Source organism: Typha angustifolia, chromosome 15 (genome assembly GCF_048772165.1).
Source record: "Typha angustifolia cultivar Huaian chromosome 15, ASM4877216v1, whole genome shotgun sequence".
NCBI classification, from domain to species: domain Eukaryota; kingdom Viridiplantae; phylum Streptophyta; class Magnoliopsida; order Poales; family Typhaceae; genus Typha; species Typha angustifolia.
Genome location: NC_133253.1, coordinates 1418080 through 1443554, shown reverse-complemented (window position 1 = coordinate 1443554; position 25475 = coordinate 1418080). Strand labels below are relative to the sequence as shown.

Below are 25475 nucleotides of genomic sequence, written 5' to 3'. Positions count from 1 at the left end.
ATTTTGATGATCAACAGAGAGTTCTTTGTTTATTGTATCTAACTCTAACATCTCTCCAATAAGATACATAGTAGTTTTCCGCGATTAATGGGAGACTCGTCGGATCTGAGATCTGAAGATTATTATTTTTTTAAGCCAAAGCCGCCATGAATCTACTCAAGAAATTGAGCTTTGACTATCATCCATTGGCAGTCAAGTTTGATTTCTCCTTCGTCTTTTGAGTCGACATGTGTCCCATTTTTTTGGTCAATATTTCGTACACCAATAATTCTGATGTCCCTCCTCACAAACAATCATTTCCACATATTGTACATATTTAATACTTCTGGCTGCATCTGAGCTAGGAAATCACACAAGGAAATGAAGCTGTGATGTGATTAAAATTTTTGATTGGTGTGATATTTTCTTTTCCTTTTTTCAAGAAAGTAAAAAAGTTCTATGTCATCAGAAAACAAATCACTGTGAACTTCCCCCGACCACAGCAAAATCACAACATAATATAACATCTGATTAGCGTTATATAAGTGACAAATTTGGTGTCATTGCATTTGACTAATTTGTATATCTTTATTGTGTCTCAAATATACTAGGAGAGTTTTACTTGCACACTCCACCTTTTGAATTTAGTCTAATTAAAAAATAATAATCCAATTCAACAGAAGGACCAAAAAAATTGGTTGATAATTTCAACACGATTGTTAAGATTAAGATTAGAGAATCTAAATTTGGATTAGGAATGATCTCGTATAAGGGGTGGTGGCGCAGTTGGCTAGCGCGTAGGTCTCATAGCTATGTTTGAGTTATCCTGAGGTCGAGAGTTCGAGCCTCTCTCACCCCAAGTGTTTTAAATATTTTTATTCGGATATTTGGAAGATTGTTATACTGTTACAGTCCTAAAAAGTGTCCGACGACTCTGACTTTAGCTCAGTTGGTTGAGTGGCGGACTGGAGTTGGAACAACTGGGTCGCTGGTCAAGTTTTCATTTCAACGAAGGAATACTTTATCATGTTTAGATGTTGAGACTTTAGATTCCTAAAATACCTCTGCTTGAGAAGTCTGAAATTTGCCCGGCATTAAATAGGCACTGAAATTTACAAAGTGTGGGGACTCAAAAGGTATTTTTAAGGTAGCCCATAAATTCTTTCGCTAGAAAATAATTTAACCTTTTTTTTTATCATATAGATTGAATAAAAAATCAATTTTTTCTATATACAAAAACGCTAAAATTTCATCGAGCTTTAGCTAATATACTAAACCGTCTAATTTAGACTTTAAATCGCGTGTATCGCCAAACTATTGCTCTGAATTAAACATCGCTGAGACATTGTTCTAAGCTATCACATTACCGAACTACTCTTCTAAGCCAACTGCATCGCTGAGCCATCAATCGAGTCAAGCCACCACTAATAACCAAATAATTTTCTCCATAATAATTATTTAGAGTTGAAATTAATTTTATAACCTGAAAGTAATTTACCAATTTTACTAAAGTTAATTGGTTAATCTACCTCTTTACATATACATATGCAAAAATAAGATTGCGGCTAGAAGAAGCACGATATAATATATGTATTATATATAGCCTGCTTACACATTTAACTTCATGTATGAATTGCAAATGGCGTTGAGCAAACCGCGGCATCAGCTATCCAATAGTTCTGCATCAATATTCTATTAGGGTGTACAATCCAAATGGAGCTTTGTCACCGAAGCGTGATAAGTGTCAAAAGAATTTAAATCATAGATGTCGGAAAGTTCCTTGCACAAAAGATTGCATTCCATGTGACATTCTTCAAGCTCTATCCAATAATGTCCCCGTATCTTCATTACGTTGACATTTGCGTACATGTCCATTGAAAAGGTTATTAGCCATCAATCTAAATAACACCTGCAGTTAAAAGGTTACACATATTAAAGTAGTAAAAGAATGAAGTAATTCCTACTATCTAAGATCCTTCATCAAAGAGAAATACTGACACGAATTTTAGGAATCCCCAAATACATTTCACAATTGCTAAAGCGGAAAGTTTTACAAGCAGAATATCAATTTAAATTACGGTTCCCTGGTATCCACCTTGTTCACTCCGTAAATAAGTCCTATTGAAGTATATTATCCAAGACAGGAGATCCCGAAGGTTGGTTCTGCTTTCAATGCCTGTGGTCCTCTTTTCTATTCTATCAAGAGTTTGGATGCGTGGTCAGTTTCTGGTTCTTGTATCTCTAAGATATAGATATAGCTAAGTTATATGTCTGTACACTGGTAAGGCATGGTTGTTTTGTAGCAGAGTCAAATATTATAAATTTTTGATTTAGCATGTTGAATTTTTATAGCCTGAGATAAGAACATTACCTTCGTAAAGTGTTCATCCATAAAAGGTCATTCATAATTTCATATAGTACTGATGAGTTATGCTTAAAGTAAGTAGATGAAAAAGCTACTTCATTTAATTAAATCTAATATGTGAAAAGGAACTATCCAAAGATTCCAAACATCAATTTGTAGCACTTCAAGTATGATTTCAAAATGAACTAATGATAATATGCCCTCTCCTATACACTGTTGTGAATTGAGCCTACCACAGTTATGATCCAAAGATAAGTAACGTTTTCGTAAACCAGAGTTGAAAGTGCACTTTCTACTCATTACAATTCCTTAATATCTATAGTCATTTTTCAAGAACTCAGAAGAAAGTGGTATCGTATCTTACTTGCTTATTTAAGCTGCAATGTAAAGTCCGTACGGAATTGATGTAGCCATTACAAATTATAAACTTAGAACCCTTAGAAGTGTAAACAGGCCACAGAGATCCTAATGATCTTTGTTCTGCAAAAATGGTAAAACTTTTTATTTGATTCTTCATTTATTTGTATGATAAATAATCAGGTTTCATCCAACATTGCTGTTACGCCCATAAACTTCCAGAACAATGAAAAACAAAAGGAACAATCAAAGAACTTGTCTTACACTGAGATGAAGTTATCAACTTCTGTTTTAGTTTTGGAAGTGACAGTCTAGAAGATAATCGTCTCATGCTAAAACCAGCAAATCTTGTAATAACATTCCACCTGGTTGCCTATGAAACAAAAAACTTTCACACCATGTTTCACCAATATATTACAATATGCAGATTAACCATGAAAAATTTAAAAACACCCAATATGCTTATTATTTGTCAAGATGTCGTCATATTCTTCAATTTCAAAAGTTTAGTTCTGATTAATACTTTATCCTTCTATTCTATTTAAGCAAAAGATATAGACTATTGATACCCTTAAAGCACTAAACTAAGAACAGAAGCAAGAGGTGCAATGATGCTTTTCTTTACAACCAATACATGATCAAGTTGGTCATAGGGATAAGATAAATACCATGTCACCCTTGCTAACTTTTTTGGCGGGACGAAGAAAAAATACTTTTATATGCTCGCAGACCTCTCTCGATTTTTCAAGATTAACTGCATGCCCAGCATTCTTGATAACTACTAGCTCAGAGTTCTCCTCCAAATGCCTGTATAGTTTAAATAATAGATAAATTGATACTAGCTTCTAGCAAACAAGCTCAATTAACCAAATTCCTATCAAACCTTTTCAATCTATAAGCCAGTTCTAATGGAAATACCCGATCTTGCTCCCCCCATAGAATCAAGGTTGGCTGCATGAAGAGGAATACTATTGAGCTTAGAAACAAGACAGGGAGATGCTTTAGACTGATAATATCATAATAATAACGAAATTATTCCAAACCTACAATGATTAACTGACAAACAAGTTAAATACTTTAGCTAGATCAAACAAAACTATAAAGACAGCAAGCGTACAATGGACATCACATGGAAAATTAATAGATGTGAATTTTACCTGGGTTATTTTGGGAAGATCAGAGAGTTTCCTATCTTTTATTAAGTCGTGCAGCAGCTCGGTTTTCTCCTTCACGTAGTCTGTGCACATAACCTGCCAGTTTAGACCATTCCAAGTTCCAACTGTCAAGATAATGCTTCTAAAAAAATTGGCTCCCATTATTTCTAATGGATCAATAAGAATCAAGAAATTATCAAAACAGCGGCGTTTGCGTTTGAAGTGCAAGCCAGTCAATGATGAGCTGCCAAGTACAGTATACAGGAAAGTTTCTGCATTCGTGTTTATGCAGTCAATACGCTACCATACTAGGTTGACCGATCATCGAACCACGACATACTTCAACCAATAAGATTACGCCTCGTGAACCGGGAGGGGTTTAGTGGTTTGCTTACCTCGATGTAATCCCGAATGAAACAAGTGGGCATAACACGCGGAGGCTTGCAAAAGGTCAGCCGCACGAGCTCCTTCAGTTTATCCGGCCGCCGCGGCAGCAAGATCTCGGCGGCCTCCTCCACGTCCCTCACCACGAAGAGACCAGACGCGAGATCCGATTCCTGGAGGCACACCCCGGCGCAGATTAGCACCACCCGTTCAACCCTCTCCGGGTACATCTCCGCGATCCGGTACGCCACGAACCCGCCGTAGCTGACCCCGGCCAAACCGAACCGCTTCAGCCCGACCGACTCGACCGCCGCGATAACGGATCGGGCTTGATAGTAGTCCGACCGATCCGCCTCGGGGGAGGAGGAGGAGCCGAAGAAGAGGAGGTCGGGGACGTAGAGATCGAAGCCAGCGCAGAGGAGGGATTTGAGGTAAGCTGCCCACTGCCACGTGGCGGAGGCGCCAAAGCCGTGGAGGAGGAGGAGGGGGAAACGGGAGGGGTCGGGGGAGGAAGGGACCCACAGGTGTACGGCGGCGCCGTCAGGGAGGAGCGCGGAAGTGGGGCGGAGGCCGGCGGAGAGGAAGCGGCGACTGTAGCAGTAGTCTCGGGCGGCAGTGATGCTGAGGCAGGGAGAAGGCATTTAGGGATTTTGGATTGGGAGGAGGAGGAGAATGCGACTTAATTTGGGGGGTTACGGTTCGGAACGGGGCGATGATGATCGGGCGGCTGGATATTCTTGCTTGAGGAAGAGGAAGGGGAAGGCATCTTACCTTCTCTTCGCCTTTTTCTTTTCTTATTTATTTTCCCTTCAATAAAAGCCGTACCGGGCTAGCCGACCATAATATTATATTATACTCTCAAACTAGGATTCAATCAGATCACTGGCCAAACCGCATGTCAAATTTACATATCCCCATTAAAACACAAAGTTGTAAATAATTAAGCTCTCGTTCCCGTTCCTCATTGTTTAATTTTAGGCTAAGCTTCGAATTGAATCAGTTAGTCATAATTTTTTAAAGAATAAATTTGATTAGATATTAAAAATATATATATTTAGTTAGTGAACCAGGTTAAGAGTAATTGGTGTTCCTAAACTCAAAGCAAACAATGGAATAAGAATAAGCCTCCTTATACTAATATTGTAACTAAACAATAGCTTATTTTATTCTATTATAATAATTTATCATTCTCTCTCATCTTATTCCATACAATAATTTAATAATAATCTACTATTATAATTTTACCTTTTATATTAAAATATATTTAATTATACATCATCTCAGCTATAGTTGCGGTTTCTCTCTCTCCATTGTCTCTTAAATTTCAGTCATCTCAGCTATAGCTTATGTTTTCCGTCTCATCTAGCTTTTATTTTTTAATATTAGTCATCTCACCTATAGTTGGGATTTATTTTTTCCGAACTAGTAAATTCTATTAAAAAAAAAAAATTAAAGCTGCACACTTTTTCCACAATGCTGATTTATATAACCTCACAATATACCGCAGTGCGAGTTTATAACTCCGTATTATACTGTAATGCGGGCTTATAACCATGTAGCACACTTTTTCCACAATGCTAATTTATAATCTCACAATATACCGCAATGTGAGTTTATAACTCTGTATTATACTGTAATGCGGGCTTATAACCATGTATTAACCTATAATGTTTATTTATTTTTTCTAGTGTATGATTATTTTACATAGAGTGTATGATTATAACCTTGTGTTACATCGTAGTGCAAGCTTATTATAACCCTGTATTAACTTATAGTGCTTCTTTATTTAGTACATGGTTATTTTATATAAAGAGTACGGAATTATTTTTCTGCAATGCGGACTTATAATCTTGCATTACCCGCTATTGTTATTAGGTATATGGAGTATTTCAGTCCATAATTTTAATAAAAAATAATATTATTTTAGAAAAATACTATTTATTACTACTATTTTAATATATACTCAAGGGTACTTTGTCATTTGTTATAAAATATCACTAATTCCTAATAAAAGTTGATTGTTCTTCTATACTTTAATATCAACTTTATATCATATCAAATGTAATTATTACTCTTTATACTCGTATTAAACTAAATTTTATAATATGTTATATTACCATTACCCCTCTATTTATAATATTAAAAATTAAAAATACTTATGCTTATTTCATTCTTATTTTACAAGTAAAACAAGGCTAACATAATTTAAAAATTAATAATTATATTTCTGATAATAAAGATATAATAAATATTGATTAGCTTTTTAGATAACAAAGTTATAATAAAAATATATTTAAAATATTTAATATTTAAAATCAAATCGATATTGTTTTAGATGCATTTAAAAATTCATCGAATTTTCAACAAGTTTATATCTATCTTCAAATTCAATATTTTATTGAGTTAAATATGATAACAAAAAAACTTTTGTCAAAAAAATAAAAATATCTTTTGTCAAAAAAAAAAAAAAAAGATAAAAGAAATAACAATTACATTTTAATCCAAATCACATGGGATTAAGTTGAAAGTAAAAAAGTTTTTATGCAAGTAAGCTAAAAGACGAGATAGAGTGTAATCAACTCAAAAAGAATATTTTAATATATATAAAATAAAATGTTTGAAAAAAAATAGTTTGACACCCTTATATGTTGGGCGTGTCAAAATAAACCAACGGTTTGAGCTCGGCTGAAACTCAAGCTCAGAGCCTAAGCTTATTTCGAGCCGAGCTGATTCGGGAGGTGCTTCTATTATTAACAGTACTGGATCAGAAGCTTCTCGGGAGGAGGAACCCAAGCGCATGGCCTACCATCGCGGCGACGAGCATCACCATGTATGCGTGGCCCATCCGGATGCCATGGACGACGGTGAGAGTACCATAGGAGACGCCCCTCTAGCTATCGTAGATGGCGGAGAGGGCTTCAGTTATGGCAGCAATGGTGGCGACGAAGACGAGGGAGAGGAAGTACATGCCGAAGCCATGGTCCCCGGGCTAGCCAGCGAACAGGACCTATGTGCGCATCCCCTCATGTGCATCATGGTGCCATCGCGGTGGCCACCCCCGATGTCATGCCCCATGTTGGTGTCGGTAGGGGGCATGTCCGTGCCCATGTCCTCGTCGCCTCGTCCAGCTCCAATTGCCATGAATCAAGAGGTGTCAGGGTAAGGGAGTGGCAGTAGGACTAGCTAGAGAAGAGTAGGTTTTAATGAGTTTTGGGAAAGAGAGAGAATGACAATAGTAGATTAGCCCGAGCATCTCCAAGTGAGGGGCAAGAGCCCGGTGCACTCGTCACCGAGTTCTATATTTATTAATATATATTATTTTAAATTATTTAATAATTTTTTTTATTGTTATTATTTTTTATTAAAAAATATATAAAATTCTCATCAAAATATTTAATTAAGACTAATATCTAAAGTTTATCAAAATTACATGAAATAAACATCTAAATAAGTGTAAATCTCATTATAAAAAATATTAAAATTATATTACACAAAATAAGCATAAATTAATATTTAATAATAAAAATAATAAGTATTTAATAATTTGGTAAGTCAAAAATAAGTTTAAAATATCAAAATATTAACATAACTTAAAAAATTATTTAATATTAGACTCATCTTAAAGGTCTTTACCGTATTATTTCTATTAACAACTAATTAGAAAAACTAATTATATACTTAATTTACTAATAAAACTAATTTTTGTTAAAATCTGATTAATAAACCAATTATATACTCAGTTTAACTAACTAAATTAGTTAATAAATGATACATGTGAAATTAAAATTATTAAATTAACATTTATAGGATAAAATTAAATAGAGCTGGGCTCTAAATTTTTTTAGTGGGACTCCAAATTTAGAGCCTTATTATAGAGCTCCACTAGGCTCCAAATTTGAAGTTTAGAGATGCTCTAAATTTTTAGATAGAGCTTCAAATTTAGATCTCATCTGAAGTTTTATTGAAGCTTCACTAAGCTCTAAATTTAGAGATTTGGAGCTCGATTGAAAATGCGATAAGAAAGAGCAGGTTTTAATGAGTTTTGAGAGAGAGATAGATAGCTAGAAGAGGAAATGCAGTGCTCTTCAATCTTTAGTATAAGATTAAATAAATCATGGGCAGATTCTATGACATCGTTCGTCTCAATATTTATTAGAAGCTACTGATTTCTTCGAAAGGAGGAGCAAAATCTCCAACTAATGGCTTAAGTATGCCATGGCTCATAGAGACAGTACCATGTGCCTAACAAAATTTCTTGCGACCTCCTTCTCCTTCGTTGACCTCCTTATTTAGCCTTCACCTCCTTTGAAAGCAATCCGAGGCGCTGCCTCCTCCTCCTCTTTCAGCCTACTCTATTAACCTCCTCTATTTTCAAGCTGCCTCTTGCTCTTGGATAGGTTGACTCGATTTGAGTTGAATTGAGCTTAAATATCAAACTAGGTTCGAAATTAATTTTGAGCCGAGTTTGAGTTAGAGCCGACTCATTCAGGCTCAGCTCGTTTACACCCATAAATAAAGATATATATATATATATATATATATATATATATATAGATATGCATAGAGTTAGAAATAAGGTAAAGATGACTTTGTGTTCTTGAGAGTTATAGAAGAAAAATTGCAAGTTTTAAAAGAGAGAGAGAGAGAAAGAAGATTATACTCATCTATAAGCAGCCATGACATGAAGAGCTTCATTGGAAGCTTTAGTCATGTCAGGGGCCAACTACGGCGAAGAACAAGCTGATGAAGCATGCATAATCGCTCTTTCAAATAAATTTGCACACTAGCAAAGGATTTGCTCACCTTTGTAGTCAAAGAGAAGTTGATCATAATCACACCAAGGATGAGGACAAAATCAATGCCATTGATGAACACCATAAACTGCCACAACGAACTATCAACCATGAAGGATAGCTTTCTTCATCCCATGCTATTATGAAATTAATGGAGGTTGATTAAGAAATTATGGTTTCAAATTATTTTTTCAAGAGTAAGATAGGACGATAATAATGAATGACCAAGTAGATGAAGACGAACTTGCTTTAAAAATTGTTGTTTGGATGTCATTATACCAAGAACAGGCATTATACCAATAAATTTCTACATCTCAGGACCTCAAAGATGGCCATACATCTATTAGATTTTTATTTTTATAATTTTGTTGAGAGAAAGTCTATAGATTGATAATTCATTAAGCTTTAAACAACGTTTACAACTTGATACATAAATAAAGAGGAGAAAGGGTGACAACACTGAGTACAAGCCTCAAACTTGGTCTTTCAGTAATCAAAATGCACATACAATTGTCTATTGTTCGTAGAATTTTAACCAAATTCATCTTCACGGCACAAAACCAACAGATCAGAGAAGAAATAGTAGACATTTCATTGCACTAATAATGAGAAAATAGAACAAATGTACATAGGATGATCCATAATAAGCTTTCAGTAGCTGAGTAAAAAAAAATTAAAATGCACACGGATGATCCACCAATCAGTATGTTCCAAAAGGATGGCTAAATCTATGAAATTAAACAAATATCACGCTCACCAACAATGACAAAGAGAGCATTTACAAGAGAGGTCACAGAAGCAAACAATTAATTTCCTTCCCTACTATTTGATAGATTGCAGCTGACATTTTCAGACAAATCCGATCAAACAATTGGGGTTTTGGAGAGTAATATGAATGAATAAGTACAGCTCATGCCCTAAATCTGATGACGATGCATGATATATCATCCTTGCTGTCCCTCTTTAGTGCTTCAGCGGTTAATTGCCGGGCTGCTGCTTTTGGGTCCTTAATCTTTCTAGCAATATCTGCTGCTTCTTCGTTTTTCATAACCTAATCAGAGTTGATAAGAGAACTATGCTTCTCACATATATGCTAACATGACAAATGAATAGTGTAACTGGTGATGCAAGATATTGGGTTCTAAGAAACAAACCTTCCACAGGCCATCACTAGCTATGATGAGAACTTCGGCGTCAGCATCTATGTCTTCAGAACATATGTCAGGATCCGACCGCAAGTGTGATTTGAGGCTTTTATCTCCAAAAGCACGAGAAACAGCTAATTGGCCATTAACTCTTGGGACATCACCTGTTAGATAAATCATGCAACAACCATAAACCAATGTTGGCATAAACTCCTGTAAATAAGAATAAGACGATGGTAAAAAGAATGATTATAGGATACTCTTCATCTTTTAGGTTAAAATTGATGAGGGATTCCGGATAAGAAGAGAAAAATTATCCCTTCCAAACAAATTCTTTACCACTGGAGGGCATTCTTTGCCACCCACGGAAATTCACAAACAAGAATCCCAGAGATGATGATCAGTAAAGACATTCCATGGACCTAAACTTGTTTGTCTAAAAGTACTAGGTAACAAATTACAGGGTCATAAAGTGCTTTGCAAGAGCTTTCCAGAAGCTTGAATGCAGAGAGTATATTAGTGCTACAGACTAAATAGAAACCTGGTATGTTTGAAACAAAGCCACCCTTTGTCTCGATAAACCCACGCTCAGTGCTTGGTTCATGATCAACTGTTAACTGTATCACAGCTCCACCTTTTGCAAGAATAGCCCGTGAATCACCGACATTAGCTACCCACAGCTTCCTACCATTTATGAGAATGGCAGTAACAGCAGTTGATCCTCCACGTCCCAGATCAGGACTGTGAGAAAGAATTGCCCTGTCAGTCTTTTCATAGGCTGTTAAAATGGCTCTACCTGGATGCGACCAAAACTCATCCTAAAAAATGGTAAGTGTTGAAATTAGGATACAGTAATTTTCCCACTAAACTTTTTGAACACCTTAAAGAAAATATACAATCAGTCATTTATCAATAACTGAGTAAAAGCTGCACTTAATTTAACTAACAGCTTACCTCCTTCAGAATATTGGTGAACAGGTGCTTTTGTAGATAGGCAGGTACACTATGTCCTAAATGGCCATCAAAAATAGCAAAGAGACCAAGCTCATGCTCCCTCATCTGCATGAATTTTGCAACATGATAGTCTTCCATTGGGTGATTTGCCTTTCCTTTCACAAGGCTAAATCCATAGTTAACTTTTATTTGACTTTGACAGCTTTTCCCTTTACCAGCATCAGTTGAAGAATGATCTGCAAACTAGAAAGAGAAGGCCAAAAACTCACTCAGCTTATGAAAGTTGCAGTATTAAATCTGCTCTTATTTAGCAAACTGCTCAAAAGTTACAAGTACGTTGATCAGCTGATACAAAGTCAGGCAGGTTTTTGGTGAAACTACAAAAACAGAATGCTAAATGAAAAACTAGAAATAGGTCAATATATATATATATATATATATATATATAGACACGATAAAAAGAAGACCCTGATGAAGAAAAAAATGCAAGCAATCAAGCATATAGAAATTGAACTTCAACTTGCTCATATGCCCTACTACAAGGAACAATTGGGAGGAAAATAGGTCGAATTGTAGCCTATCTGCTAGAAAACTTCAGGCACTTTAACTTTCGTGGAACAAATAATGCAAAGGAAATGGTTTACGATAATTGTAAGAACAAAATATGGACAAAAAGATAGAGTTTCATCAATCCATGGGGTTATCCTTAATGTAGGACTCAGAGTTTATCTAGGAAATTACTACTACTGAGATAAACTTACTAGAATCTAATGTTGTATGCATCAATGGAACTTATTGGACACAAAGAACTCAAGATATATGAAAAACTATTTTTGGTAGTGAATATGAAAGTTCGTCAAGCATGATAATGCAACTATCCAAGAACATGGAAAAGTAAATACTAAGTAGTGCCTATTGCTAATAAATGAACTTCAATAATCAAGCTGAAGAATAACATAGTTGATCTACGAGCGGAAGAAGTATTTGTTACTTTTTCGAGTTCCTCTTTGATGTTTCAAGTATGTGAGGAGTCATTTAGCTACATGGGAACATTGAAAGCAAACATAGAAGAGTCCATTTGGTTACAATCTTCGACTTCATCCCAAACAGGAAGAAAACAAGCTTAAAAGAACCAAAAAAAAAAAACATAGAAACAGAATACAAATCACCGAATAGAGCACCACAAAAGTGTAGCTGGATGAAACCAGAACTAGGTCAAACCATCTCTTACCTGAGAAGAACCCCTGAAGCAGCATAGCTTCGCCATATAAACCCGACGCGATTTTGACAACGACCCAATTCATAAAACCCCGATTTCTCCACGAAAGTCCACGCCCTGCACCTCAAATCCACCAAAAGTATCAAGAAATCAGAAACTAACTCTTAAGAGACCAAAAAAAAAAACATATATATAATTCTTTTTAATTAACATACCCCGAGTTGAGAAAGGAAAGAGGAGAACAAGGGAAAGATCCGCTCTCAGCGCATCAAGATTTCGAATTGGGAGTTGATTTAGATTTCGTTATAGAGGAAAGATTAGGAAGTATACAACCGTACGCCAACAAATGAGTCGCGAAGTGTTTGCGGAAAGGAAAAGGAAAAACAATGAATAAAATTTGGAATAAAGTCACGATTAGAGACTTTCCCTCCATTGACTTTGTGGCATTATCATACCATGGTGGTAATGACCATTTGACTCGATATGGGGAAAGAATTTATTGGGGGTTGCAACAACCACCCAATGTTTGCTTAAATTCCCATATTGTCCTTTGGTATGTTGTATGATATATGTCCAAAATAAAGCAGCTTTGGGAGAGTTTTTAACCAAATTAACCCTTCTTAGGAATTTATTTATCCAAATATTTGACCCCCAAAGTTAATATCAAAAGAGGTGTACAGGTCACTTGGTCTCATCAGCTCTTTATTTCTATCAAAGATAAATGTGAAATATGAGAAGATTAATTCTTAATATATATTTATCTTTAATAAGATAAGCATTATATAATATAAGTTAGAAATATTTATCATGTTATAATCATATAAAGTCACAAAAAAAAAAATATAGATTCAGATAACAAGATAAATACAAATTAATTCTCTTTATACTTTCTCACTGTTCTCATATTTGTATATATTTCTTTTATGAATTCATATATCTCTCTAAAGTATTTAGAGATGGAGACTATTTAGATAAATTAATTTATGGGAAAGGTTAAAAAATGCATGTCGTTGGGGTTGTTTTCGTGATATGTAATTGTAATTTTACGAAAAAAAATATGTAATAATATCCATTGGAATTATTTCTTTACAATAACAATTGGGATAGTTGGATAAAAACAAAGATTTCAAGAGATCTGATGGCAGTATAGTAAAATCCAGAGATTTGAACACATCTTTGACTGCTAAAATCCTGGGTATCAGCTCCACGGCTCCATCCCCCGAAGAAGCAATCGATGCAAGATAGAATAAACCATCTAGGTCAAAAGAAAATAAAAGAAGTTTGCAATCCAGTTCTCTTACATTAAATACTGTGTACAAGGTACCAAAAGAGAAGAAAGAACTAATTTACTTTTGTCTTATTTTATTTGAAAGCCCTATGGGCTTTGGGGGATAGTTTTATTATTAATTCGATATACGAACTGAGAGGAAAACTATTCCCTATATTTCCAGTCGATTGAACATAGACTATACAAATGTATACAAAACTATTCATAACATTGCAGGATGAAGCCATTGGTGGAACATAGCAGATTGGTTCTTTTCAAGAGAAAAATAAGTGATGTTCCCATTACTGCTCGCTCTAAGAAAGCATTCTCTTGTTAGTTTTGACAGATAGAATGCAACAAGCAAACAAAACCTAGCAAGCGATCCAGTATATCTTCATCCTCTCTAATCCCACCTGATAGTGCCTAATCTAATCAAACAAACAGCAGACAATCAAAATGCGGGGAAAATGAAAAGCATGCATTCAGCAGAGACAACCAAAAAGTTTTATGGGTATGTCTGTAACCAATCCTAGATAGAATTCAATTGATTTCAATTGGATAGAATTCAGTTGATTTAAAATGCATCACGCTGTTTAGGAACTAATGGAGGTACAGCTGGTAGTATACCCAGAGCAACAGTCACAAGTAAACGAATTGACTTATAACTGCACTTTAAAAGCATTAACAAATGGAGATCAAGAGGGAGCAAAGACACTGAAACAACTAGCTGGAAATGTACATCCACCACTTGTAAAGGCAAAAGCTGTAGATTGTAGTAAGCCCAGCAACCCTGAGCGGAGAAAACTTAAATCTGCAGCATATAAACCAAGATAATTAAAGTAAATATTTTCATGTACTTCTAATGGTTTAAGCTGCCAAATTTTAAAAAAAAAAAGCATTAGAAACCCATAGGGAAAAAAAAATCCTCTCCACCACATAAAATCAGGAAAAAGAAGTTGGCATTTTCCTACTGTAAAGGGATGGAATGTATTACTATATTTATACATATATATATACACGTAAACCATTAGCAGATAAAGATCCAAGTATCTAGGTAAATCAAAATACTATGTACTTCTAGCAAATTTCTGAATAAATGAGTGGTCCAAAGTTTGAATATAGACATATTTTATCAATTCCATCATGCATGATCCCTACTGTATAATTTTCAATTATGCTGCTCTCTAACATCTATCTCCACATTTCCTAACATAACCTTAAGACCACTTGGTATCAATTGAACACTAACCAGAATAGAGGGGAAAATTATGCAATAACCAGAAAGAAGTTCCAACATAGTCAACCTTTCTACCTTATTCATGAAAAGTTGGTATGCATGAGATTAGGCTGGTGGTGAAGGCTAATTTTCAACAATAGCAAGAGAAAATGATCTCTGATTAATGAGAATTCCAATGTAAACACATCATGTTCAGTGGACCATCATTAGTAATGATTGGCCAAATACAAGTTTCCAACAAAAATGATGGAAATTTTAGTTAGGATACAGAATATAAAATCACTGTTCATTATTAACTTGAGTTTTTAGGTAATTAATGACTTCACAAGTAGCCTAAACAGCATAAGGAACAAACTTCCACTCTCTTTCCTTCGTCTCTTTTCTTCATTAGCAACAGTTGTCAGCACAGCGTTATTTGAGACAATTTTCAACAGAGAAGAATTGATCAGATCATTATTGATAACATCCACATATTTTGCTTGCATCTCTCTCTCTCTCTATAAAAAATAATTAAGTAAATAAATCCTTGCATCCCTTCCATAAAATTGTTCAACATGGTAGCTAATTTATTAGCAATAGCAGCTAGCTAACCTTTCTAATTTAAAATTATCAATTAGAATCCTTGCATGCACAGAAGCATGACATTCAACTCTCAGCAAAACTTGTTCTGTATTTCTCATTTCCCTGATTCAGAAAACAACCTTCAGTCAAATTAAGGGCTGACATGTAAGTCGTGAATTCAGAGTCTACGGGCTTTTCCCTAAAAATATTCCGTGAATTCAGGTTCTAAACAACTAGAAGTTATGTTAGTATCTAAAAGGCCTACATACAAGACTACAAGTTTGATAGCTGTATCAGCTATGCAGTATTATTCTAAAACGACCATGTTCTTACTTCTTAGGATGGCTGTTTTATAAGATCTTCTCAATTTCAAACGAAGCCTAAACTCCTATTTGAATTGTAACCAATCTGATCATCTCCACCTAACTATTCATTAAAATCAATGGCAACGAACAGTCTTACAGATGCACTGATTGTCTGTCACATGCATAATCAGTTGGCTGGTCTGCCAAATATCATTTTTCTCTAAATAGATCATCACATTCCCAAAGAACAGATTTAAAAAAAAATTGAAATAAACTCCTCTAGAATCTAATACAACTTTAGTGCAGTTTAGAGGCGTGTCATCTAAGGGCCAGCATCAAAGTAATTATTCTAGCCATGAGAGGAACCTAGATAGAGCAAAAAGCAGCACTTCGATGCAGCAAGGAATTTAGTCTCTGTTCAAAGGTTGCTTCTTATGTCATATTGAGTGAATAAGGTTGGTTTTCTGCTGGGAAGCAAGATCGAGCATTTAAACAGCGGCCTCCAAGTTTAAAATCTTGAAAGTTTCAAGCATCTCTAATATCCAACTTGAACATTATTGCGGGTTTAAGGATTGCACATTAATATCCAAAATCCATCAAATTCCACTTCCAAAGGTTCGAAACTATAAACATGTTTTCTTTGAAAAGACTCCTAAATCGAGTAATTTTTTTTTTCAAACTTTCACTCAAATCCATACTCATATCAAGAAATTAACACACAGAGAGAGAGAGAGAGAGAGAGAGAGAGAGAGAGAGAGAGAGAGAGAGAGAGAGAGAGAGAGAGAGAGATACCTCAAAGTTTCTGATTCCCAATCCGTTCTTCCGGCCGCCGGCATCGGCGTGAACCACTGAGAGAAATCCCGATCGAAGAACTCCCAATCGGGCAAGAATATTCCGGCGATTCCGCCGACACCAAAGGCGTACGTCGCTATCATCTTCTTGAACGACATCGTCCACAATCCTACCAACGCCATCACCACTGCAAGTCCCACCAAGCTTGATTGCAGCGCCGCGTTCCTTCCCATCTCTTCTCCACCAAAACCTTAACCTATTCCAAGTAGGAGACCGTGACGGAACAAGAAGAAGAAAAAATGGATGGAGCGTTTGGTGTTCCCATCGGAGGCCCTTCTCGCGTCGCTCTCTCGAGACAGCAAAGCTCATCACCTGCCCGGGCTTCTGTTTTCATTTTTTTACTCCCACCAACCTTGCGCCATACCAGTAGCGGTCGCTCCATCGTTGCCACGTAAACGTCTTCTCGAGCAGGACGCTACGTGGCGAGCATCTGCAGGCTTCGGATGAGTGCGTGCAGGAAGAGCGGCGCAGGGGATCCCATTCCTCCTGCGCGCAGCTTGGGAATTACCCGCTTCCCGACCCGAGGGCGGGTGACCATTAAGAGCGATGGAGCAATTTATAATACATTCACTTCGCTGTACCACCCAACAGTGCACCCTCTGTTGACCGGGAACTGTCAAAGTGGGGCCCAGATGGATAAATTGCCGGTAGAGATTGAGACCATAAATCATAATTCGAGTTTGATTTGATCAAATCCCAGATCTAAACCTAATGTTGATCTGGGTTTCAAAATACTAGCCCAAATCATCACACTTTAAATGGGCCTGTTTCTTAATGGGCTAAGACCACTTGCAAATATTACTAGGAAGCGCGCTATTTCTCTGTTCCTCCCTCCGCATCCTTTGTCGTCGATCAGAAATGGAGGAAGGCCGATCACAGTCGAGCCAAACCCTGGATCCCATCGCTCAAAGGAAGCATGCCGCCATGGTCGACCGCCTCTCCAACCGCCACCACAACTCTGCCGCTCGCCGCCCGGCAGCCGCCGCTTCCCCCGTCTTCGACTCCGTCTCCTCCTTTCTCTCCCGTTTCTCCGATTCCAAGCGCGACATCGAGTCCGATCTCGCGCGAATCCGCGCCCTCTCTGGTGATCCAGCCTCGTCTCCTAACCTAAAACCCGAGCTCGATAAAGTCTCGGTCTGTATCTCCGATCTGGACCGCCTCCTCGCCGAGAACTCCTACTTCCTACCGTCCTACGAGGTCCGCTCCTCTCTTAAATCTATCACTGATCTGAAGGATGCCTTGGAGATCGCCAATTCCGAGCTGCTTCCAAGAAAGAAGTTCTCCTTCAAGAACAAGGCCCCGAGGAAAGAAACTACCCTCCCTGTGAAAGAAGTGGAAGACATTAAGCCTTTGGATGTGGAAAGGTCGAATATTGGGGTCGTTCACGATACCCCAGGATTCAGGAACAAGAAAGGTGCAATTTTGGTGAAGAATTTTAAGGTTTCTGAAGAAGGCGAGGGGGATTTCACACTCTCCGATCTGGATTGTTGTGAGATTCACCTCAAAGGGCGTTTTAGGGCACTATATGTGCATCGCCTTAGAGATTGCCGTGTCTTTGTCGGGCCTGTAACTGGATCAATCCTTATAGAAGAGGTGAATGACTGTTTGTTCATGTTGGCATCTCACCAGATCAGGATTCACCAAGCTAGGACGACTGATTTCTATATTCGGGTACGAAGTAGGCCGATCATAGAGGATAGTAGTGGGGTGAGGTTTGCGCCTTACCGGTTGGTATATGAAGAAATTGATGCAGAGTTGAGAGAATCTGGTCTTGGAGAAGAAACAGGGAATTGGGCAAATGTGGATGATTTCAAATGGTTGCGGGCAATGCAGTCACCAAATTGGTGTCTCATACCTGAGGAAGAACGATCAGATATTATAAATATTTCAGAAGTTAAGGAGCAGTCTGATAATACTTAGTTTATTTTCTGAGTTCACTACCAGATTGCATGTTTGCAGACTAGGTACATCAGTTCTGATTTGATCCGCTTATTTTTCTTCATATATTTCGTATTTATCTATGTATCAATCAGTGGAATTATATGATTGAGAGCTTCTGCCTTCTGCTCTCTTTTTTTGTAGTATCACAACAATTTCTATTAGCTTTAGAAGCACTCTGTGCTGCCAAATATTTTCCTTGAAAGGTAGATTTCTATGCAAATGTCTTTGCAACTATTATATTATTGTGGAGCATTACTATTGTAGAGCAGAGCTTATCTAGCTCACTATAATTATGATTGATCTTACTTCTTTCTGACCCAAAGATGCATATGCATCCAGCTTCATTGGAAACTCTAAAGAATCCTCAAATCATACAGAATGTCTTTCTGGTTGATTAATTATCAACGAATACTTAATACCTAAGTTTTACGTCATGTTATGAGTGAGAAATCTTATTCAAGTATGTTAGATAGATGGTCTAGAAAGACTTGTATAGTCTTGCTCCAATATGGAGAGCACTTTGCTGGAATTTGATGTTTGTTCAGAACATAAGCATGGCTATTGTAATATTTAGGTTAACGAATATAAACTTAACTATGACACAGAGCATCTGTATTTAAACTAGAATGTGAAGCAAGTGAACAATGGCAGCTATCATAAAGTTACCTATATAGAAGATCTGAAGGAGCCTACTTTAATCTTGATCTATTGCAATGAAACATCATCCAGACTGCTAATGACCTAGTGTGTTTCTTTTGTATCTCTTGGAAAATCCATCTCCTTGATATAGGTTCATCTAGTGGACATAAACTTATTCAACTATCTTCATAAAAAAATCATAAAAGATTAGAAGACTATTTCTTTATCACTGTTAAGAAAAATCATGTATTAGCTGCACTACCTTTATCCAGTACGGCATGCTTCTCTACCTTAATGCATCCAACAGACACCAATCCATAAGAACACCATGTTCTTTGTGAACCAATTATTAAGGAATTATCATAGCCGTGTCTGGAGACTTCTGACACTAGCAGTGAACAAAATGTGACTTCTATTTAGAACTTGTATATTATGATTCATCAGTGTGGATGACGAGTACTTAAGTACCTGCTTTACAATAAGTGAATCAGTTGGCTATAAACTGCCTTGCACAAACCAAGTCCCTGGTTTCCTCCACAAGGACTAAGACATCCATAAAACATGGTCAGACCTGTATAGTTTAGATTTGTAGAGTTGCTAGTTGGAAGTACAAATTGAATTATTTCCAACACTTATAATAACCATATTATTGATACTTTGGCTGGCAAATGTTACATCCGACAAAAAACCTGCTGACTATTGTCTACAAAAGCCTCATCATCTGTAATATGCTAAGCTTTCTTTATTCCATGTGACACATCGAGTTGGTGGCAAACAAATGATGTAGGACTGATTATCTTTTATATACATTGTTTTCACTTATCATAACAAGCCAGCATTTGTTCAAATAATTATCTGCAACTACACTCTAACACACCAGGTTTGGTTTGAAATTTCTAACTGCTGCTCTTAATTTATGGAAACTCCCATGACTTTCTAAATTAATGAGGTGCTGTGCTTGGTCAGAGTCCTACTGTCGCCCACTTTTCTCTAGTAAGATCTAATTTTCTATGTTTGCAATTGATCAAGTATGATATGGAATTGCTTGCTATCTGTCTAGATAGAGAGATGTCAGATGCAAAATGAGGAAAAATTAAAAGCAAATTAAGAGAAAAAATTAGTCATCTAGCAAATAAGCACAATAATAAGGAATCTTTTTATTGGCCTAACAATTTAGTAGTTACCAATCTTAAAAAGAGTGAAGTACTAGATATTCAAATCTTGTTCCATTAGGTATGGTGGTTGAGAACATCCAGTGTTATGGGGAAGTTCTTATCAATTTGGGTTGTACTTGGTGTGACTTCTTCTTTTAGTGGTTCTAGTACAATTACAATCAAATTGCTTCTGGTTGGGAATCTCATTAAAATCAAATACAAACTTATGGAAGACCTGAAATTTAGGCATTAAGATTTATCAACTGATTAATTGCAAGAAGCTTGCTTTTCAGGCATGACAAATGCAGCTCTTGTGAGATGGAGAAGCTACTTTTCTCCTTTTTTACTAGATATTCTTCTTGCACATTTAGTTATATGTGCTACCACTTGAATATGTCAAACAGGACAAAAGTTTATTGGGTATAATTCTCAGTGTCAAATCTGCTTTAAAACTACCTGCTTTGTTGTTATTCTTGTTGTTCCCGGACCACTACTGGATAATAGTTACTGTGGCTACAATCACTAAGATGAAGCTACTATTATTTCAAGAACCATTATTTTCTCCATACTATTTTTACCATTTCTAGTATGCATGACCAGCACATACAAAATTGTCAGCATTTTGTGATCATTCTTGTGGTCTCGAGTATTTAAGATATAATCCATGGTGCAGGCAGTTTCAAACTGAAATTCCTTAACTACTAACCTACTAGTAGCTAACACCTGCTACTATCATTAAAACTGAGGAAAAGTTTGACAAGATCTATAGTAGATTTCTTATGTCGTATGAGGCTATAACAGATATAAAACTCATTTACAGTTGTCTGGCTCATTATTTTGAAGGGTGCTTGTTTGTTTTATTAGGTTGACCTGATATACTCACGTGTATCGGATGCTATATGCTCATCCAATTGTTAAATCTTTTATTGATCTGATTGTTGGCTGATTATTATGACCCCATTCAATTGCATTAGTTTAATTCAGATACCTTTGTCATGACATCCAAGAAAACCTGATAAATAAGTTTGTAGCTTATCAGTCTATTTTTCCCTCTTTTGTAGCAGTAGTGCCATTAACCTTGTCAAACCTTTTGCATCAGAGATCATCTTCCAGAGTATTAGATTGGTCTATGAAATTACCATCAGCATGGTGAATGTTATTGTAACTTTGCTCTTTTAGATTAGATCCCTTTTGTTCTTAACTGAAATAAAACAAATAAGAAAGGAATCAAAATACAAGTAAATAAAACAGAAACATTAATAACTAAAATCCCAATCTGATTAGTATCTAGAATTTCAAAGTATCGTCTGAATTTGAATTATTGAATAGAGCATGTTCAATTGAATTACGAGCTTGTATTTATATTTAGATATTCTTTAGAATTGGATGGAAGCTATTACTTTGTTAGTGAAGCATGCCTACTGTGGCTTGGCACTGATTTGTGTCAGCGAATTGATCTCTCCTGTAATCCTACCTACATCTTGTGCTCTCCAAAATCTGCACTGTCAATTCTTCAAATTGCTTCTTTCCTTTCTTAAAAAGGAAAACAGATGAAGAGAACTGCTGTTGCTTGACAGAATCGTTGAACCATGTGAGATACAAATATGCTGACTTCATTTTCATTCAAGGTGTGTACCCTCTCATCAACTATAGAGGTTGCATTCAGGATTAAGTGCTCAAGGAGATGGTACAAATTTCTGATGTTGCTGGATTAACTATGGCTAGGTCAACCTTTTTTATTTACTTAACCTTGTATCACTTGTTTTCAAAGTTCAAGCACATTCATTAATGTATATTTCTATGAGTTACCAAAATGTATTTTGCTTTTCAAGTACAAGCACATACGTTAATATATATTTCCTGTAATCCTACCTACAGTTCTCTTATTTTTGGTACCCATGTCACCTGTGATCCAAAATATTTTTCTTTAGCTGTTGTTCATCATTGAGATTCATAATTTCATATTGTTTGAAGATACATTTTTTCTGGCAACCATATTTGATGTGATTGTAATAGGAAATAATTTCTGCAAGTGGCTCAGGGTAGGAACTCGCTCTAGTATATTTGTAATGAGTAGGTATCTTGTACAACTCTCTCACCATTTTCTTTAAAGAAGAAATCAAATCCAGTCATGCCCTTAGTTTCTCCCTTGTACCTTCAGTCCAGCTAATATTCTCTATCACTGTGATGCTACCATGGCCTTATTTCTTTTTCCCTTTCTTTGGTCTGCAGTCTGCACTCTTCCTCTAACCCATCTTTTTTATCTTTCTGAAGAACAGAACCATGAGATTCTTCATCATGTCTTAAGGTTGGTCTGATACTAATATAGGAGTTTAAGCCTTTAACTAGTGCAAAGTAATGGATCATCTAGTAAGAATTAAGAAGCCAATGAGAGCATGTTTCCTCTTGTGCAACTGTGAAAGTAAGTCTTATTGATTAGATCCAAAGGTTAATATCCCCTTGTTCATATGACTTTCGCTACTGTAAACACTAATTCCAAATTCCATATTGCATTCAGCATTACTAAATTCCATATTGTTTGGACTTTGGAGAAAGTAGGAGAATTAAATTAACTTTTCAGTACTTTATTATTAACTGAGAAAGAAAATTTCCAAATAGGAAGAAGAGAAGACGATGTCCCACCTTCTCATATGCATGTATCCAAATAGAGAGTGTGATTAGAACTTTTTTAACTTTTCAGGTGAAGGGCTAACAGGTCATTTTCTCAGAACTAGTACATGGATTGAGAAGGGAGATGTATAAATGAACATGCGCCTTTAGTCACAACACCCTCAACCTACAATCATATTTCACTCCATCAAAGCAGGAGACAAATGGGAAGATCTCCATGCTGTGATGAGAATGGCCTTAAGAAGGGTCCATGGACCCCTGAAGAAGACCAGAAACTTATTCATCATATCCAAAGGCATGGCCTTGGTAGCTGGAGAGCCCTTCCCAAACTAGCTGGTCTCTCTCTCTCTCTCTCTCTCTCTCTCTAGTCTCTTCTATATTCCTATCTAAAGCTTATACTTATATCTGTTGTAGGACTAAATAGATGTGGCAAGAGCTGCAGGCTTCGATGGACAAACTACCTAAGGCCTGACATCAAGAGAGGCAAGTTCTCCTCGGAGGAAGAGCAGACCATTCTCCATCTCCATTCCATCCTTGGAAACAAGTAATTCCTCTAGAGTTTTCCATTGCATACAGATAGGAAAAGAATAAGCCAATGACTTATCTTCTTAACATCTCAGGTGGTCAGCAATCGCGACGTACCTCCCAGGCCGCACCGATAATGAGATAAAGAACTTCTGGAACACTCATCTGAAGAAGAAGTTGATCCATATGGGAATCGATCCTATGACCCATCGACCAAGGACCGATCTTTTCGCCACCCTACCACAGCTTGTCGCCCTTGCTGGACTCAAGGAACTCGTTGATCACCGCCAGTGGGATGACTACACTAGCCAGTTGCAAGCTCAGTTGGTAAAGCTCCAGTGCTTCCAGTACCTTCTGAATCCTTCAGCTGCAATCGACAGTAGCACTTGCAGCACCAATAGCCTTAGTGGTGGTATCACTTCTCTCATTGAACCTATGAGCTTATTGAACTCAACTCTTCCAACTGGCGGTCAAACTCATTTCAACCATCTACCGGAGATGTCCTGCAGTCTTGAACAACCTCTCAGCAATGAGAATAGCAAGACTGAACCAGAGATGGTGTCTCCTCCATCTCTTTCTCCTCTTGGCAGTAGCAGCTCAATGAGCAATGGAGATGCTCGTAGCTCTTCTAGCTATTACGATAAGAATGTGGCTTCTTCCTTCTGGCCTGATCTCTTTGTTGAGGACCACTTTATCACGGACTACTCTTGATATGTGGCTTCCTCTTCTTTTATCCATCTCTGTTTCGTATATGCCGTGAAGTTGTTTAGTGCTTACCATGCACTGTTTGTTGTGCATGCATATGTAGTTACTTTTAATTTGTATGTACATATCCAATGGCTCTTTGCCGCTTTGTGAGTGCCAACTGCTTTTTGTGTAATTATCCTACTACAAACTGGACCGCTTTCATGAAATTTTTTGGATTACGATAATTTAATCAACACACAGTCGCATTGCTCACAATGGTGACGCTAAAAGTTGCAGCAAAAGAAACAAGATGTAGTAGAGATTGATCCAATAATGACCATAGTCTTGTATTCCTATATCTACGGTCATCGAATCATGCGTCTTAATTACGTAATATCTGCAAGGAACTCATGCTAACAACGTCAAGATCCATAATCCAATATTTTGTTAATTTGTTTGTTTCAAATTATAAGGAAAAAGTAGTCCTTTGCTGAGAAAATTAAACCTTGTTGATCAACAAATAACCAAACAGTAAGTCTACCTTTGACTACCTTTCAACAAGACGTTCGCATTGTTGAGAAATGCAGAGGGTTTTTCTCCAAACCTTATCTCACTGGTGTTGGTATATGATTAAGATAGTATTCTATAAGTTGAACTTAAAAATTAGAGAAAAAAAAAGAAGAAGCAGAGGAGAAACATGCATGTTAGGTAGCTATAGAGTTGAACTAAATTGTCATATAAAGATGGATACCTAATCATAGGCTGTGACAGGAAGGCCTCGTTCATGGATTTCGACAGATTCCTTGTCACATTCAGATCCCTATGAATGTTATGATATCCTATGAAATGGTGGCTTATTCTACGTAGTTGGTGGAACAAGAAGGAAATGGTGCCTACCAAGAACCAGTTGCAACACAGCAAAAGAATATTCTTTCCCCAGTGGAACATAAAAATATTAATGCACTGATCAATATATTAGCATGGCCAAATTGACCTTGTCGGCTTGTCCCAAATGAGCAGCCGAACGAAGCTTGATGACATGAAAACTAGATGATTGCTTCCTTCCAAGCGTATTTAGCTTCAGATCTACATGAAGAACGACACATCCTAGTCTTGCCTGCTTTAATAAATCGGAAGGAAGAGAAGATAACCATTTAGCTCTATTAAAGTTTTCATATTGTGCATCAGTACATCTACACCCAGTACATATAATGATAAAATCAACACTGACAGATAACCAATAGAGCGATTCTGTCTCTAGTCGATGAAAGCAACTTGCATTTTGCAAAAATGCCTCACAAAATAGAAGTAAAAAAAGCAAGGTAT

At 36.6% G+C, this 25475-nt stretch overlaps 5 protein-coding genes and 1 non-coding gene across 10 annotated transcripts; 3 read left to right on the top strand and 3 right to left on the bottom strand.

Annotated features, from left to right (window-relative positions):
• The first annotated feature begins 750 nt into the window (after nucleotides 1-750).
• TRNAM-CAU (transfer RNA methionine (anticodon CAU)) lies at nucleotides 751-838 on the top strand. The gene is given in 2 exon segments: nucleotides 751-788; nucleotides 803-838. It is a non-coding gene; the product is annotated as a tRNA-Met (tRNA).
• Nucleotides 839-1545: 707 nt separating this feature from the next.
• LOC140778664 (uncharacterized) lies at nucleotides 1546-5133 on the bottom strand. 2 transcript variants are annotated; one of them, XM_073123486.1, is made up of 6 exons: nucleotides 4251-5133; nucleotides 3859-3951; nucleotides 3585-3652; nucleotides 3370-3508; nucleotides 2966-3074; nucleotides 1546-1888 (listed from the first exon to the last, which is right to left on the bottom strand). In XM_073123486.1, exons 1-6 carry the CDS (start codon nucleotides 4878-4880, stop codon nucleotides 1878-1880), a joined length of 1050 nt encoding a protein of 349 aa, XP_072979587.1. In that variant the 5' UTR covers nucleotides 4881-5133; the 3' UTR covers nucleotides 1546-1877. The 2 variants fall into 2 exon arrangements, with proteins under 2 accessions (XP_072979587.1, XP_072979588.1); XM_073123487.1 differs by lacking the exon at nucleotides 2966-3074 and having other exon boundaries at nucleotides 4251-5131.
• Nucleotides 5134-9602: 4469 nt separating this feature from the next.
• LOC140776932 (probable protein phosphatase 2C 9) lies at nucleotides 9603-12806 on the bottom strand. Of its 2 annotated transcripts, none has more exons than XM_073120786.1 (6): nucleotides 12566-12803; nucleotides 12363-12467; nucleotides 11132-11374; nucleotides 10719-10995; nucleotides 10187-10341; nucleotides 9603-10083 (listed from the first exon to the last, which is right to left on the bottom strand). In XM_073120786.1, exons 2-6 carry the CDS (start codon nucleotides 12396-12398, stop codon nucleotides 9943-9945), a joined length of 852 nt encoding a protein of 283 aa, XP_072976887.1. In that variant the 5' UTR covers nucleotides 12399-12467; nucleotides 12566-12803; the 3' UTR covers nucleotides 9603-9942. The 2 variants fall into 2 exon arrangements, with proteins under 2 accessions (XP_072976887.1, XP_072976888.1); XM_073120787.1 differs by having other exon boundaries at nucleotides 9971-10105; nucleotides 12566-12806.
• A 1343-nt stretch (nucleotides 12807-14149) lies between these two features.
• On the bottom strand, nucleotides 14150-17089 carry LOC140778437 (signal peptidase complex-like protein DTM1). The gene is made up of 2 exons (XM_073123146.1): nucleotides 16513-17089; nucleotides 14150-14428 (listed from the first exon to the last, which is right to left on the bottom strand). The coding sequence occupies exons 1-2, from the start codon at nucleotides 16743-16745 to the stop codon at nucleotides 14341-14343; spliced, it is 321 nt and encodes a 106-aa protein (XP_072979247.1). The 5' UTR covers nucleotides 16746-17089; the 3' UTR covers nucleotides 14150-14340.
• A 278-nt stretch (nucleotides 17090-17367) lies between these two features.
• Nucleotides 17368-23145, top strand: LOC140778740 (tubulin-folding cofactor C). 3 transcript variants are annotated; one of them, XR_012107240.1, is made up of 3 exons: nucleotides 17368-18536; nucleotides 21849-21934; nucleotides 23008-23145. XR_012107240.1 is itself a non-coding variant. In XM_073123590.1 (2 exons), exon 1 carries the CDS (start codon nucleotides 17431-17433, stop codon nucleotides 18490-18492), a length of 1062 nt encoding a protein of 353 aa, XP_072979691.1. In that variant the 5' UTR covers nucleotides 17368-17430; the 3' UTR covers nucleotides 18493-18536; nucleotides 21849-21988. The 3 variants fall into 3 exon arrangements, 2 of the variants coding, with proteins under 2 accessions (XP_072979691.1, XP_072979692.1); XM_073123590.1 differs by lacking the exon at nucleotides 23008-23145 and having other exon boundaries at nucleotides 21849-21988; XM_073123591.1 differs by lacking the exon at nucleotides 23008-23145 and having other exon boundaries at nucleotides 21857-21983.
• On the top strand, nucleotides 23141-24327 carry LOC140778741 (transcription factor MYB93-like). Its single transcript, XM_073123593.1, has 3 exons — nucleotides 23141-23273; nucleotides 23352-23481; nucleotides 23558-24327. The coding sequence occupies exons 1-3, from the start codon at nucleotides 23141-23143 to the stop codon at nucleotides 24171-24173; spliced, it is 879 nt and encodes a 292-aa protein (XP_072979694.1). The 3' UTR covers nucleotides 24174-24327.
• Nucleotides 24328-25475: the final 1148 nt, after the last annotated feature.

Excerpts from the sequence above, each read along its gene's own strand:
- LOC140778437 (XM_073123146.1), bottom strand. The coding sequence starts at position 16,745 with ATGGGAAGGAACGCGGCGCTGCAATCAAGCTTGGTGGGACTTGCAGTG. Across the intron at positions 14,429-16,512 it reads TGGGAATCAGAAACTTTGAG|ATTTAAGTTTTCTCCGCTCA; the intron begins GTATCTCTCTCT and ends TATATGCTGCAG.
- LOC140778664 (XM_073123486.1), bottom strand. The coding sequence starts at position 4,880 with ATGCCTTCTCCCTGCCTCAGCATCACTGCCGCCCGAGACTACTGCTAC. Across the intron at positions 3,509-3,584 it reads CTGGCTTATAGATTGAAAAG|GCATTTGGAGGAGAACTCTG; the intron begins GTTTGATAGGAA and ends TAAACTATACAG. Across the intron at positions 3,075-3,369 it reads AAGTTAGCAAGGGTGACATG|GCAACCAGGTGGAATGTTAT; the intron begins GTATTTATCTTA and ends TTTGTTTCATAG.
- LOC140776932 (XM_073120786.1), bottom strand. The coding sequence starts at position 12,398 with ATGGCGAAGCTATGCTGCTTCAGGGGTTCTTCTCAG. Across the intron at positions 10,996-11,131 it reads TCACCAATATTCTGAAGGAG|GATGAGTTTTGGTCGCATCC; the intron begins GTAAGCTGTTAG and ends ACCATTTTTTAG. Across the intron at positions 10,342-10,718 it reads CTTTGTTTCAAACATACCAG|GTGATGTCCCAAGAGTTAAT; the intron begins GTTTCTATTTAG and ends TTTATCTAACAG.
- LOC140778740 (XM_073123590.1), top strand. The coding sequence starts at position 17,431 with ATGGAGGAAGGCCGATCACAGTCGAGCCAAACCCTGGATCCCATCGCT.
- LOC140778741 (XM_073123593.1), top strand. The coding sequence starts at position 23,141 with ATGGGAAGATCTCCATGCTGTGATGAGAATGGCCTTAAGAAGGGTCCA. Across the intron at positions 23,274-23,351 it reads AGCCCTTCCCAAACTAGCTG|GACTAAATAGATGTGGCAAG; the intron begins GTCTCTCTCTCT and ends TATCTGTTGTAG. Across the intron at positions 23,482-23,557 it reads CATTCCATCCTTGGAAACAA|GTGGTCAGCAATCGCGACGT; the intron begins GTAATTCCTCTA and ends TTAACATCTCAG.